This window comes from Cricetulus griseus, chromosome 8, assembly GCF_003668045.3.
Source record: "Cricetulus griseus strain 17A/GY chromosome 8, alternate assembly CriGri-PICRH-1.0, whole genome shotgun sequence".
Taxonomy (NCBI): domain Eukaryota; kingdom Metazoa; phylum Chordata; class Mammalia; order Rodentia; family Cricetidae; genus Cricetulus; species Cricetulus griseus.
The window spans coordinates 15,532,986-15,549,648 of NC_048601.1; the positions used below are offsets into that span (position 1 = coordinate 15,532,986).

General features: G+C 41.1%; 1 protein-coding gene across 1 annotated transcript; it reads left to right on the forward strand.

Moving 5' to 3' along the window:
* The first annotated feature begins 4,912 nt into the window (after nucleotides 1-4,912).
* Nucleotides 4,913-5,830, forward strand: LOC107978448 (taste receptor type 2 member 13-like). Its single transcript, XM_027429770.1, has one exon. It carries the CDS (start codon nucleotides 4,913-4,915, stop codon nucleotides 5,828-5,830), a length of 918 nt encoding a protein of 305 aa, XP_027285571.1.
* Nucleotides 5,831-16,663: the final 10,833 nt, after the last annotated feature.

The following is a 16,663-nucleotide window of genomic DNA, read 5'->3' on the forward strand; positions in this document are numbered from 1 at the left end:
GTAGAAAGGAGCAGTTATGGTTACAGCCTCCTATTGAGTATTATTTTATTTTTTCAATCATTCAGGCTCTGATTGACTGTGCATTTTTCATTCTTCTGTCTTCCTGATACTCAGTCAAATGTGATGATATTGGCACTTTAGGCAAGCTATTTCTGTATTGTAGGTGGTTTTCATGCACACCACTCAACACCATTACACTGGAGCTCCTCTTTTTAACACTTTAAGAAGTGAGTCATTTTATATATCAAAAACCTTGAAGCTAAAATCCATGGGTTTTTAAGAAATGGGTTTCTACTTGACTTCCAGATAACCAACAAATATGTGTCTATCAAATTACAAATGCCATTAACTCTAATTTTGTCTTCCAAATCATAGTTTTATTAATAAGTCCTTAGTGTTATTAAGTATTTTATATCCCCCAAAGATTACCCTGTGCAAAAAATGAAAAGAAAAAACATTGGTTTAAAGTAATGATGTTTCTGTGTATTGCAATCTTATGACCTGTACTCTTGATACTGTTATTCAGTTATGTTTCAAGCCTAGTTGTTTATTTTAGGCCTTCAGTGATAATATTGTAAGTTTTAAGCTCTGTCTAATTGCCATATAACTAATTTACAATATTTTCTGTAACTGAAAATTGAAAATTGTTGTATTGAGTTTATTCTAGAGAGTTATACATTTTTTAATATCATCTATCATATCTTTCAAAATGATTCTCCAAATTGATACTGCTACTATTAATAAATGATATCATAACATACTTCAACATTTGTTAGTTTGTGGTTTTGTTTTCTTTCTTTTTTTCCACTTGTAAAAAAATGTTTTTATTTCATTTTATATTCCAACCACAGTTCTCCCTCCCACCCCTCCTCCTACCTCCATCTCCTCTTGAGAAAATTGGGAGCATGGGGGGAGGGGAGAGGGAGCTAGGAGAATGAGAAGGGCAGAAGAGGAGGAGTGAGGAGGATGTAAAGGAGCAGGAGTTTGTGTAGGGGGAAGAATAGAGGAGAGCAAAATAGATGCCATCAGAGAGGAAGCCAGTATAGATTAAAAGAGAAATCAGGCACTAGGGAAAGGTCCAGAGATCTACAAAGATGACACCAACTAACCATCTAAGCAACAGTGGAGAGGCTACCTTAAATGCCCTCCCCTGATAATGAGATTGATGACCTTCCTAGAGCCTTCATCCAGCAGCTGATGGAAGTAGAAGCAGACACCCACAGCTAAACACTGAACTGAACTGGAATCCAGTTGTAGAGAAGGAGAAGTGATGAGCAAAGTGGACAAGAACAGGCTGGTGAAACCCACAGAAACAACTGACATGAACAAGTGGGAGCTCTTGGCCTCCAGACTGATAGCTGGGAAACCAGCATGGAACTGATCCAGATCCCATGAATATGGGTGTCAGTGAGGAGGCCTCGGAAATCTATGGGGCCTCTTGTAGTAGATCAGTACTTATCCCTAGCATAGGAATGGACTTTGGGAGCCCATTTCACATAAAGGGATATTGTATCAGCCTAGACACAGTGGGGAGGGCCTATGCCCTATATCCCAAAGGATATGATGGACTCTGAAGACTCCCTTGGAAGACTTCACTCTGCCTGGGGAACAGAAATGGTATGGGATAGATAGGGTGTTAGTGGGGGGCAGGGGAGGAGGGGAGGGGGAGGGAACTGGGATTGACATGTAAAACAATCTTGTTTCTAATTTAAATAAAAAATGGAAGAAAAAACAAAACACCAAATAATCTAATTAAAAGGTGGAATTAAATAGAGAATTCTCAATAAAGGGATATAAAATGGCTGAAAGACAAATGAGAAAGTGTCAACATCCTTAGCCATCAAGGAAATGCAACTGAAAACAACTCTGAAATACCATCTTTCTCCTGTCAGAATGGCTAAAATAAAAAACCCAATGACAATTTATGCTGGAGAGGATGTGGAGAAAGGGGAACACTCCTCCACTGCTGGTGGGAATGTCAACTTATACAGCCACTTTGGGAATTAGTATGGCAATTTCTCAAGAAAATGGGAATCAGTCTACCACAAGATCCAGCAATTCCACTCTTAGGCATATACCCAAAAGAAGCACATTCATACAATAAGGACATCTGTTCGCCTATGTTCATAGCGGCATTATTTGGAATAGCCAGAACCTGGAGGCATTTTATTTTTTTAGTTCTTTTTTTGAATATCAACATTTCAAAGTCGTATTGACTCATGGTCTTGCCTCTGTGTAATTTGTAAGAGATATCATTTGATGGATGATGCCCGTTTTCTAGAATTCCTGTTATTTTTTGCAGAGTATTGTTTCATGCATCACTTATTTTATTCAATATTATCAACACTTTCTTCCCTCAGGGTAGAAAAAAGTCTCAAATGTGTTGTTGACTCTCCAAGTCATAGATACAGTCTGCCAAATGCATTTTGACTCCTCAATTTGTCAGTGAGCAGTGATGCATTTTCTTATTTACCATCAAATATTTAAGCCAAAGTTATAGTTTAAACAATTTATTCAACAAGATGCTATTTCATGATATTAATCCCATACTCATCAAGACCTAGCACCCTAGGCTATGTACCCTAAGAAGATCTCACGATCACAGTAACATCACACAGAAATGTGCAGTTACTGCTTGGTTTCTCTTTTGTGTTAGTTCTTTGATTGTCACAGTGATCTAGGATGACAGATGTTCTTCCTTGATCTTAGAACAAAAAAAGGAGACGCACTCAGTTGCTTACAGTCACTCAGAAGAATTATGCCTTCATAAACCATGGGAGAGAACATTAAGTTCAAATGATATTGTGCAACCTCAAGGAGAAGCAGGGAATTTTAACCATTTCTCATTTTTTGAAACAAGTCTTCTCTTGGTTGATAGCCTTGCTGTCCTGGAACTCAGTCTATAATCTTGGAACATGTGGGATATTAGCGTTTAGTCCCTATTCTAATCTCATGACTTCCATTCCATGTATACAGAGCTGTAACTAGCATAACCAAATGTTCTGCTGTAGTAATAACACAAAGCATACAAGCAGAGAAAGAATGTAGCTTTATTTAATGTCAACAAATGTGAATTTGATTGCACTTCATGATCTCTTATGGAATATTTCAGCTTGTGTGAGTACATAAAGAGCTTGGCTTTTGCAGCAAAGTCGGAGAATAAAGAGGTTCTACTAGAATAGTTTTAGGTAAGTTAATGTACCTGAACACTCTTATGGACTTTAGGTCAATGATTACAGAAGCTGGGGTAGAATGAAAGCGTGGCTGTGCATGTCAGAGTGTGCAGGGCATTACCTCTGAGCAAATAAAAAGCACTGAATCTTCTCTGTCTGTGCATGGGTACGCACAGCATCTCTTCCATCATCCTGACTGTAGAGCTTGTGTTTGGGAATCTTAGTGAAGGACTCATTTACTAGGTCAGGAAAAGAAAGCCGTCTTCAGTTGATCAAATTCCCGTCCCTTCGAAATTTCTGGAGTTGCTTTGATTTGAAAAAGAAATGTCAGTCACTTGATTTAAGACTAGGCACCATTCATTTCCATTTATGGCTGAAATAGAATTAGGAATTTTTGTTTTGACTTGCATATTTTGCAATTATTTCTGTCTCTGGCTTGCTATCATCCATGGCATTTTTTATTTGCTCAAAAGAACAAGTTTCTCCTGGAGTTTATTTTAATATCTGAAAGGAGAAAATAATCCTTCAACGTCTGAGTTGCAAGAAAGCTCATGTACAAAACCCCCAGGCTGCCTCTATCCCCCTAGTGATGCTTGCAGTGCTCTGCAAACACACAATCTCACATTCTATCTATAACCATGGGGCACATATCTTCTTTCTGAACATAAGAATGAGCAAAAGATAAATATAAAAATATTTTCAGTAGCTACTGACAGCAAGAGAAATCCATTGTATCATGTATTTTACAAATAGGTCTTGCAGTAAATGCTTTAGTTCTAAGGACTTAACAGTCACTTATTCTCAGCATTTAGACCAGTTATGAGGTTATGCATTAAATAGTGCCCTCTATAAAATAAAACTTTCCATAAATATGGACAAAACCTTATGATTAGGGAGTCACAAACAATTGGGGATAATTTGCTAATGATGTTTTTACTAATATGAAATATAAAACAGAACTAGAGATAGTTTAGATATGTAACTTTTAAGAGAATTGACAAAGGAACATTTAAAGGATTAAATGTTTAACATGAATAATATAAATCTAAACTCATGATCTTTGTTTTTTGTAATAATATTATACATACATATTCATGGATATTTTACTTCATATCATTTAAAATACATTATTAGTTATAATATATAACTATGAAATATTTCATAGTAGATAAAATGTGAGAGCATGTGGTTCCTAGGCATTGCAAGCATCACTGGGTGGTAACAGACATCTTGAAAAACTGGAGCTAGAGCTCCGTGTGAAACTGAGGACTCATGGAGTGCTATCGAGCACTCACTCTATTTTCCATAAGTCATCAGTAGTGATGTTGATAGACTCAGAGTATACACTTAGCTGCATTTTGGGTGAATCACATTGTTGTCCCCCATAACTTAAGCTGCCATAATCAAATTTTCTTCAGCAGTGACTATGCAAAACAATGGAAGCGAATATAAGTTTGTTTGCATGTTAGCAAATAACACCTGGATGCAGTTCGTGATCTTTGGTACCACACTTCACACTCTAGAAGGATATAAATATCTTAGCCCTCAGTGAGATCAGAAAAAAAAAAAAAGATTTCACAAGAACATATGCAGAGTCATTAGCAAACCTTCAATTCTCTCTTCAACACCAGGTCAGTCATTACAGAAGAAGCAAAAGTTGAGAGCATAGTGTGGGTTTCAGAATACACAAGCCATTTGAGTTTAGCAAAGGACCAGCAGTGTATCATCTTTGTCTGGACATGGGAAGTACACTGCATAACTTCTTCACTGTTGTAATGGTTGCAGAGTTTATATTTGGAAATCTGAGCAATGGATTCATAGTACTGACACACTTCATTGACTGGGTCAGGAAAAGAACTCTTTCCTCCATTGGCTGGATCCTGCTTTTCTTGGCCATTTCCAGAATGGTTTTGATCTTGGAAATGTTACTAGCCTGGCTAAAATATCTGCAGTATTCATTTTCATTTATGGCTGGAACAGAAGTAAAGGTTATTATGTTGACCTGGGTAGTTTCCAATCACTTCAGTCTCTGGCTTGCCACCATCCTCAGCATCTTTTATTTGCTCAAAATAGCCAGTTTCTCCAGGCCTGTTTTCCTCTATCTGAAGTGGAGAGTAAAGCAAGTGCTTCTGACAATCCTTCTGGGAAATGCAATCTTCTTGCTTTTCAACCTAATACAAGTAAACAAACATATAGAAGAGTGGATGTATCAATATGAGAGAAACACAACCTGGAATTCCAGAACGAGTGGTTTTCAGAGGTTTTCAGAGCTAGTCTTACTCAAGATGATTATGTTCTCTTTAACACCATTCATGGTGGCCCTGTTCTCCTTCATCCTGCTAATCGTCTCCTTGTGGAAACATTGCCAGAAGATGCAGCTAAATTTCAGAGGAGAACAAGACCCCAGCACTAAAGCCCACATGAATGCCTTGAGAATTATGGTCTCCTTCCTCTTGCTCTATGCCTCTTATTTCATATCCTTTTTTATATCATTGATTCCTATGACACATCAAAAAGGACTAGATCATATGCTTAGCCTAACTATTGGGCTTTTCTACCCTTCAGGCCACTCATTTATCTTGATTCTGGGACATGCTAACTTAAGGCAGGCCTGTCATTTGGTGCTGAGGCAGCTGAGATGTGGGCCAAAGCATTAGAAATTCACTGTTCGACGAGGCAGTTAAACAGCATATTAGGCATATAGAACTCACTCAACGGTACAGCCCTAGGAAAGCATAAATATTTAAAAATAAATAATTTCTAGCTTCTTCTATACATGATAAATCCCTCAAAAATTTAGAACAATACTAAAACAGTGTGCTTTTATATAGAGATTTAAGAATCAGATTTTATGAATATATACTTTTTTTCCAAGACAGGGTTTCTCTGGGAAAAAGTCCTAACTGTCCTGGAACTCACTCTGTAGACCGCCCTGGCCTTGAACTCACAGAGATCTGTAACATGAAAAACAAATGACCCAGACACTGATATTGGGCTTCAAACTTCAAGCTGAATTTCAGAAAAGCAAAGCAGTTGGCCACTAGCTGTCACCTCTACCTCAGACAGAATGGGCTGATCCTGTCTCCACAAGATCTCACCACACCTCAGACTTCAATCTCTCCTTGGCATGGCTGGAGAATGAATGTCTCTACTATTCAATGTGTTTGGAAACTGAATCCCTCACTGAGACCTTGCTTCTGTCTTATATACTTCCCTAATGCTGGGATTAAAGGTGTGAGCTATAATTCTCTTTTAGACTGATTCTATCGTGTGTATTCCTGGGCAGCCTTGTACTCACAGAAATCCCTCTGCCTCTTAATCCTGAGTTGTAGGATTAAATATTTGTACCACCACCTCCTATTTTCTGGCTGCTGGGATTAAAGATATGTGTCTGGCTTCTAAGGCTTGTGGATGACTTTGCTTTCTGACTCATCAGGCAAGTTTTAATAAATCATAAACAATATATCACCATAGAGATCTGCCTGCCTGTGTCTCATGAGTGCTGGGATTAAAGACGTGCCACCACACAATAACATATTCCTGTTAACTGAAAAGTTAGTAGGCTGATGATTTATATTTGAATCCAGTGAGTTATCTTAAATCAATGTCATTATGGGCATAAGCAAAATATTCACACACTGAAACAATTTTTTGATCTTTATCATATTATTTTGGAAGTAAAAAAAATTAAATGAACTTAATAGCAATCAAACCTAGAGAAGCTACACACACACACACACACACACACACACACACACACGAATATTAAAAACTAGACTCTAGGAACTGGGGGGATGATTCAGTAAAGTGATTCTTTGCAAGCTTGGGGATCTGAGTTTGAATCCCCAGCTTCAACAAACAGCCTAGCTTCAGATTTCAATTCAAAACGTGTATGTAAAATATAACTGATGCCAAGAGCCCCAAGAAAACATTTTTTTTTTACTTGAAAATCATTAGTTGATATCCTTTTTAAAAAGCAGGTGTAGAACTGACAACCCAGGCAATGGTGGAGAGGATAACCTAAACGCCCTTCCCCTAAAATGAGATTGATGACTACTTTTTATTCCATCCTAGAGCTGTCATCCAGTGGCTGATGGAAGCAGAGGCAGACATCCACAAACATACACTGAACTGGACTCTGGAACTTAGTTGAAGAGAGGGAGGAATGAAGATCAAAGGGTTCTGTACCAGGGTGGTGAAACCCACAGAAATAGCTGGCCTGTACAAGAGGGAGCACATCGATCCCAGACTGCTGTCTGGGAGGCCAGTACAGGACTGATCCAGTCCCCTGAACATGGATGCCAATAAGGAGGCCTGCATACTCTAGGGAGCCCCTGGTAGTGGATTAGTATTTTTCCCTGGTGTAAGAAGGGACTTTGAGAGCCCATCTCACGTGAAGGGATGCACTCTTGGCCTGGACACATGGGGATGGGCTTAGGCCAGACCCAGGATGATGTGGTGGACTTTGGGGAGCCCCAGTTGAGGGCCCTACCTTGCCTGGGGAGTGGAGGGTGGATGGGGTGGGGGGTAGGTCGGGTGGGGGAGGAGAGGTGGGGGTGAGGGGAGGGAGAGGGAGAAGGGATTGATATGTGAAACAAGCTTGTTCCTAATTTGAACTAATAAAAAATAAAAAAAAGAAAGCAGGTGTAGATTTTACTATTTAAATAAGATTTCACTTGGAACATGCTTCCTGAGTTTTCTGAATACCAGAAGGACAACACTCACCACACATCTCAGGTTCGCATACTCCTATTTATACTCCTGAATTTGAAATGTGTCAATTTCTGATGAAGGAAGGCAGAGATTTCCTATGATCAGCATGCCCACTGTGGTAGAAACTTTACTGATGACGGTTTCAGTTGCAGAATTCATAGTGGAAATTTTTGGAAATGAATTCATCACGTTGATAAAATGACTGGGCCAGGAGCCAGAAGATTTCCTCAGTTGACGTTATCCTCTCCTGCTTGAATCTCTCTAGGATATGGTTTTGCGGATACTAGTTGTGTGCATCTCTTTTGACACAAGCTATGGGAAATTATTTCAGTCTATGGGTGGTCATTCTAATTTTGAAATCTTCTGGATCCAGTGATAGCTTCTGCATAGCTTGCACCACCTACCTCACTGTCTTCTGTTCCCTTTAAACAGGCAACTGCTTTAATACCCCTTTTCTGTGGATGAGACAAAAAATAAAAGGAACTTCTGTGATTGTCTCTGTAACAATACTCTATGGATCAATGTTTCCGATTTCCATGGAAACATTGACCTTATTCAAGAATGGTCAAAACTGGAAAAAATATCAATTGATTTTATGGAGACCGTAGATGTTTCCTTAGCATGTCATGTTCTTATTGTTTCTTATCAACATTTTGTAGTGTGTTTGATTTTGCTTTTCCTTCTAATGATTTTGCTATGAAGCCGCACCAGAAGAATGAAACTGCAGGCCATTTATGTTGAGATTATGTTAGAGATGGCCCATATAAAATCTGGAAAATTGTGGTCTCATTTCTACTCTTTTTTCTTAACCATTTGATAAGCAACGTTCTGATGATCTTGTCTTTTAAGATCTTGTCTACATTGTAGACAATTTGTTGGTGAAGCCTTTTTCTCATAACCTGGTATTTTTCAATTCATATAGGCATCCTTTTCTTCTAATTTCATGGAACAAAAAATCAAAGCAAGGCATGTTCCGTATGCTGAAGAAGATGAAGTGTGTTAAGGGATAGACATTCTCTCTGTATTGTGACCAGACCTGGTGTGACTGGTGGTACTCTCAGACAATGTCTGTCTATGTAGGCCTAGCTATCCTGGAACTCACTATGTAGACCTGACTGACTTCAAACTCACAGAGATACACCTCCCTATGCCCCTGAGCACTGCAATTAAAGACATGTTCTACCACACTGGTTACGTCTATCCCTCTAACCTACTTTCTTTCATTCAGTCTTATATAGCATTGTTTAAAATATCTGCTTGTTTTACATCAAAGGAAAGTAGTTCTATGATATTTGCATTAAATATGGAAATTTTGATTTATGAGGAAAATTTTCAGTCAGTGAGAATTTTTTTTTGCCAAATGCATCACAAAACAGAGGCAAGAGAAAACAGTGCAGTCAGCACATACATATGCTGGCCCACATACTTTACCAAATGATCAAATGGAGCTGGTGCAGTATTAGCCCATGAAATGGTGTACCAGAAACTTCTTTTCAAAACTCAGTTCTTTCTTCTCTTTCCCATTGGCTAGGGTTTACCTAAACTCCAAGGCATTGTCTTTCTGCCATAGATGATTCATGCTTGATGGCCATTGAGAACACAAGACATAGTGTGATGTTTTGTACAGAGATGTGAGCAGATGTTGACTCATCCCAGAGAAGGCAACAATAACTGACCAAAGAAATAATTCCATCTGAGTCTAACTTAACAAACTTGGGTTTATTGTGTTTATTAACAGGATCCTGTGTAAAGGGAGACTAGCAGGAGCATAGGGAAGAAAAGGTAATTGCATAATGAGAAGTCCACCCAGCACTGGTAACTACTCATGAATAACTAGCTGATACCTGAGCCAGCTAGGAAACCCCCTTTCTCTAGAAAGTGTCAGTGCTTCTCTGACTTTAAGCAGGATCTTATAAACCTTGAAATTTTAGGGAGTTTCCCAAGTCTTTTGCTTCATTTTTTTTATTTTTATTTTTTCTGAGCCATATGTAACTCTAGAAAGGAATGTTGAAGTATAAAGGAACTGACTACACAACACTTCATCCCTCTGTCTGGTTTTAACATTTTTTACACCTCCTTTTCTAAAATGTCCCCGGAGCTCTGGAGGTAGTGGTGTACATATTTGGTTATGTTCTTCCATCTTGGACTGCTAGGGTCCAGCTTGTATCAGTCCCATGCCATAGAAACCACAGGGTGGGGCCTGTATCAGTCCCACACTACAGAGGCTATCTATTCCAGACTGATGCCCTTGGGGGCTGTGATCAGAGCGATCCAAATAGCCACAGGTTCATCCCTGAGTGGGGGAGCATGAACTTGAAAACTCCTTGCTACCCAATGGTGATAAAGACCAGGCACACAGACATCTTGTCATTTTTTGGAGGCCCTCTCAGTCCATCTGAAAACTGGAGTCTCCAATTTATTCTATCATCCTCTTAAGCTGCTTTCCAACAGTCAAGGTGTCCACTTGTGTGCATCTACTATTGAGTCATCATTTTACCCTAGCAGCACACCTAAAAAAGGTCTTTAGGCATGTAGGCAAATCTCTCAGCACAGGTATGGCCCATTCAAGGTCTAGCCCTGTTCTAATGCAAACTAGGAGACATTCTTCACTGAGGCCAGGCCACCTGGCAGCAATTATCTAGCATCTGCAATACAATGGAGGTTCAGGTTTCTGAAAGATGGAGCTGGAGGCATGGACCCTGAAAAACTTTCTGATTGATAGTTCTTGGTCCCCAACAATCCCCTTCTCTCAAATTAATAAAAGAAACTTGTGCTTCTTCAACAGGACAGATGACTGTGCCTGGCTTAGATGGTTCTCTTCAACCTATCAGAGGGGCCTGTCATCAAATCACACATTCCATCATGTGTGTTCTATCTTAGGAATCCCTGGAGGCAAGAAAAAAACCTTCCCTGTCTCTGGCTCAAAGCAGCCTCTGAAACAAACAAACAAAAAAGCTAATGAGGGGTGGGGCACGGTCTAACTGCATATACTCCTGAAACAGGAAACATCATCTGTGCTCTTATGACTGCCAGCAGTCTCTTTCAAAAAAGAAGCCACAATGAAAGAGTTAAAATGGCATTTCAAAAAAGCATGGGAATGTCTCCAGTGCCCCTGCTTATGTCAAAACCTAAGTTTGCCTCTCTAAATACACTTTTGCCTAAGACTTATAAATTAAAACATTGCATTCCCATTAAAATGAACACTAACCTCTTGTATCCAATAACCATTTGAATAGCACATAAGTAAGGTTACAAAAATTAACAATTTCAGTATGAACATACATTAGGGTGAGTTACAATACAATCAAAAGACAATAAGATATTCTCACAATCTGTGGGGTGTGAACATTCCCACAATCCTAAACCTTTTTCCTTTTTCCCCTGTTTAGAGCTCAATGTCCTGTGAATTTTTCTATTTCTTGCCTAAAGTCCAAAGCTCTGTTTGCTGTAAAATTCCAAAATCAGGTTTGTAATGAAGGAACCGGCTTCCCATTTGGCAGCCATAATGACCAAACACGTGTTTCTATGACCTTGCCCTAGACACTAGAAAGTCAGATGCCTGTCTCATGACAAGGAGCCAATCAGAAGTTAGCTGGTGGCGCTATGCTTTACGACCCTGGGTGTGCTTTACGGACAAGCGCACAGCAATGACATAGAGAGCATAGCAACCACCCTGGGAGGGCCTATGGGCCATAACAACCAGTTGACCAATCAACACAGGGCAAGCCCTCCAAGCCTGGATGCACACCAATCGTGAGCCTGTGCGTAAGCCTGTGCATACCCCTAGACACTCCCCTTACGCTGCCCCATAAGATCTTTTGGGAGCCTGTAGGAGCCCTCTTTTCTAGCCATCCGCCATGGCGGGTGGGTGAAAGACCCGAGCTAACATGGGGTTAGCTCGTTAAATTACAATAAAGCCTCGTGCAGTTTGCAGCAAGCTCTCGAATCCGCCTGGTGATTGGGGTGACCACAAACGTGGCCTGGGACCCCGGATACTTGAGTTTTCGGGGGTCTAACATTTATATCAGTCTTTGAAAGTTAACTGCAAAACCTTTTGTCCATGCCTCATCCAAGCATTGTGAAGGGGCTTCTGCCACTCACCATGGTTTAGACCAGTGTCCAATTGTTCTAAATGGTTTTTTTTTTCCCCAACGGGAAAAACAGTTCTATGTCTCTAGTTGTGGCAAGAAGGCAAGCTGTTTATCGTCTATTTTTTTTTTTTTTTTTTTTTTTGTCAGCTTCAGGATGAAAACTCACGGGTCTGGGGAGGTGGATGTAGCCAGCCTTTTGAGTAGCTGGAACTCTAGAAACTACCGTGAAACTGGAACTGGGTGTCTCCTTTCCTCCTCCAGCTGTAGTTCAGATGTCATTAATGATCAGGAACACTGGTTCAGTGGGTTTCACTCCAGCTGGTTCAGACAGTCCCAGTCCCGAAGTCTCAGGTTTGATTTTTCTCCCCTCCACGAATCTCACCAAACATTCCGGTGGCCAGCATGCCTCATTCTCCTCCTGACCATTATTAGTTCCTATGTACTGAACTGTCTCCATTACTCAAAGAGCTTTAAAAATATAGTGACTATAGTATACAGATTAAATGAATCATTTACTAGAAGCTGAAAAACCATTGCAACAGCTCGTAATTCAACTATTTGAGCCAAAGCTGGAGTCATCTGTTTCACATTATTTTTTTCCATCAATAACGTAAGGTGTTGTTTTATTAGAAGAACCATCAGTAAAAACTAACACAGCATTTTTTATAGGACTGTTTTTTACAATTTTGAGGAATATAAAAGGATGCATTAGAGTAAATTGCAAAAGTCTATGAGCTGGAAACTGATTACCAATTCTCCCTGAAAGGAGAAAAGGCAATTACCCATGATTTACTGTTTAGAAACAACCCATCAACCTGTTGCTTGGTATAAGGGACATGTGTCATACTTGGTTCTCTGTCAAAAATACCTCCTACATTCCACATGGCATTTCTGCACCATGCAGGCTACTGCTTTAAAATAAGGGTTTAATAGTTTGGCTGGCAAGACAGGTAGGTGTAACCACAGTAAAGGTCCCTCCTGCCATAGAACAGAAGTCAGACTATGCTTTGTGGGGAGCACATAAGCTTCCCATGGCTTTGCACTGCTAACATAACATCTGCTGATGCTGGATTACATTCTCTAACAGTAGAAGCGTTTGTCTACCCTCTTAGATACCTGTCTGGGTGAATTGAGATCATTATCTCCTTATAGAATCTCATTTAAAGGTTTTAAATCATCACTAGATGCCCCCCAAAAGGGATGTAACCATTGAATATTTTTCAACAACTTCTAAAAAATCACTCAAACATTGTAAACTCTCCTAATTCCTATCTACTAAGCCTTAATATCTTTAGAAAACAACATATGTTCCAAACAATTTTTGAAAATTACTTAAAGTTTCTGAATAGTCTTTCCTAATTCAACTTGTTAAGCTTTCACTAGCTGACAAGGCCTCATTTGTATCTTGGCTGACATGCCTAATTTGCACCTACACTGACATCATTCCAGGTGGGGGCGTCTAACAGGGCAGCTGTCTTGAGGCATTTCCTCAAAAACCTTTTTCTTACTAAGTATTAACTTCTATTTTTAGATTTCTTTTCTAACCAATAAAAATATTTGGAGGATTTTTGTACCATCTCTTTTGTTAAATGCTATAGAGTCATCTGTATAGATTTCTTTTGCTCTTAAGTCAACACTGTAGGCTTTTGCTATTTTTTCACTGATGCTCTGAGGGCTTAAATTGCCAATCTTTTCTAGTGAAGACATTGATAGATTGGATGCTCTTTTTAACTATGTTTAAGCAATTTAACTATCTTTTAAAACTCTATCTGAAGCAGTTTAAGTATCCTTTTAGTCATATCCAAGGCAATTTAAGCGGTTCCTTTTGTCCACATTCACACATTCATAAACACATTTCAGGCATACCAGTGTGGCCACACCATACACGCAAAACATGCACACATCTCTCATTTCCCCTTTTGCTTTGGTTATGACCAGTTTGTTGAAATGAAAAATCCCTAATTGAAATCTCTTGCAACAAAACATCCGGGTCAGGCCAGATGGTTTACCTGCCCCAGCTCTATGTGCTCAGGGCAGAGACCTTGGGGTGGAGGGGTGCTGTTGGTAATCCCAGACCATCCGCCAATGCAGGGTTGGGAAAAAGACCCCCTCGGTCTCCCTGTATACCACGTGTGTGGAGCACAGAGAAGGCGGGGCAGCCAGGGAGATGGTGGCCTTGCAGCCATGTGCTCAGGGCAGGGAAACTCCTGCCGCAAGCCAGGACCCATGGCAGGATAGCAGTTGGGGCAGAGACAGCTCCACTTTGCATGCCTCACAGGCCAGCAGGTGAGGATAGAAAAACAAGACTCACCTATATCGGCCAGGCTCAGCTGTGAGGGCCGCAGCAATGGTTGGAGTTCAGAGTAGCAGCCTCAGGGGACTCTGCTGGAGCACATTCTAAATCATGGCACACAGGCAAAGGAACTCCTGTCCTGCGCCTCATACTCAGCGCAGCAAGAAAAGACCCCTGACCCATGCATACCATGTGGGTGGGCAGTAGGGACAGAAAGAGATGCTTAACAAATACACAGCACAAATGTGAAACTTGGACAGACAGCACAGTAACACAGACTAGGGTCCTATTTGGAATTTCAGATGGCTAGCCCCATGGAGATCAACTTGGTCCAAAACCAAGTCTGCCCTACAGATTGGAGACCCGCCTGGGTCCCCTTACAGATGGAGCAGGCAACTTGCTTCCAGCAAGTCCCGTCCTACAGATTGGGCAACTTTGGGACCCCTGGCCCCCTTACAGATTTCGGAAGCTGTCGCCTGAAACTCTGCCCTAAATAATTCTTGTAGGCCTACTTACAGATGCAGCTAGCCACCATATTTACAAAATTAACAGAAACAGCAAATCTGAAAACATAAAACTGACACAGAACCGAAAAGCATGCAGGCAAGGTGTGGATTGCAACAGATCAGATAACACAGATAGCAAACCTGCTCAACTGCCCAGTCAGTCATAAAGCCTGTTCCAACACTCCAGGCTTTATAGAAACCGTACAGAAACAAAGACAGAAAAAAAAAAGAAAGTTACCTGGTATGGCACCACATGACTCAATGAAAGGGGATGGTTAGTTGTTAACCCATGGGGAAAGTGGAGACAGACACAAACAGCAAAAACAGAAGGACAGACACAACAGACAGGACAAACTGTGCAGCAGACCAAATTACAGACACAGACATGGCACCAAACCAAAATTACAGAGCGGGAGGGAAGCGGAGTCTGGGGGGCCAGTTGGGCCTCAGAGAATCGACGCTTCACATCCTTCCCTTCCCCAGACACCTTGGACTTTCGTCCAGGGCAGGACCAAGGGGTCTCAGGACACATCTGTTTCCCCCTGTGGTCCAAATTACCAAATACAAGTCCTGCACAGGCACAGATCAAATTCAAGTCATGGCACCAAACCAACAAAACAGCAAGAGACACATTATCAAACATGGACATAACAAGACACAAAGCTCTACCTTACCTCCAAGATCGACTCCACTCAGGTAAGGGGGTGGTCGAAAATCCCGGACGAGCCCCCAAATGTAAGACCCCCCCCCCGAAGCTCAGGCCTCCAAGATCTCAGCCCAGGACCACGGTCACCCCAAACACCAGGCAGAGTCGAAAGCTTGATGCAAACTGCACGAGGCTTTATTATAGTTGTTTAACGCGCTAACCCCATGTTAGCTCGAACCTTCCATCCATCCACCATGGCGGATGGCTAGGAAAGACAGCTCAAAGCGTCTGCATAGAGATCTTATAGGGCAGCAAAAGGGGAGTGTCTAGCGGTACGCACAGGCTCAGGATTGGTGTGCCTCCAGGCTTGGAGGGCTTGCTCTGTGTTAATTGGTCAACTGGTTGTTATGGCACATAGGCCCTCCCAGGGTGGTTGCTATGCTCTGCAAGTCATTGCTGTGCACTTGTCTGAAAAGCACACCCAGAGCCGTAAAGCATAGCACCACCAGCCAACTTCTGATTGGTTCCTTGCCACGAGGCAGGCATCTGACTTCTTAGTGAACAAGGCAAGGTCATGGCCAGCACCTGTTCGGCTGTTATGGATGCCGAAATGGGGAGCTGGTCCCTTCAGGTATAGCTGCATGGACAGAGCACAGTGCTCTATATAGCTGTCAATAACTCACAGTTTTGATCCGTAAGCCATCTGTCCTCTTCATTCTGGGCTTCTGCTGCTATTATAGATGCAGAACACCACCCATCTCTTAGTTGTCTCAATAGGGTCATCTTGTAGTGCTCAGTTTAACTAGGCTTCAAGGGTGAGCAGGGATGCTGATATGCTCCCAGACAGGGTGAGTAATCTTCATCCTCACCCTGTACTTTCTCTTGCAAGGCAGAAGCACTCATTGCCAACTCCATATGCATAGTTATGTAGCCATTTTTTTCAGGGAGAGAAGGGAAGTTATTTCATTCAGTTTCTCTGCTTCCACATCACCAAGCCTCACCCTATCTGTCCTCATGTACATCAGTCTCACACCATAGGCCACAGAGGCCTTTTCACTGCTGTTCACAAAGTAATTTCCTTGGACTGGAGAGATAGATCAGTGGTTAAGAGCATAATACACTTGCAAAGGACCTCAGGTTATGTCAGGTAGCTCACAACCACCTTTAACTCCAGTTCCATGTGATGAGACATCCTCTTCTTAACTTAAGTGCCAGCATCTGCACTTACATATTCACATAGC

Excerpts from the sequence above, each read along its gene's own strand:
- LOC107978448 (XM_027429770.1), top strand. The coding sequence starts at position 4,913 with ATGGGAAGTACACTGCATAACTTCTTCACTGTTGTAATGGTTGCAGAG.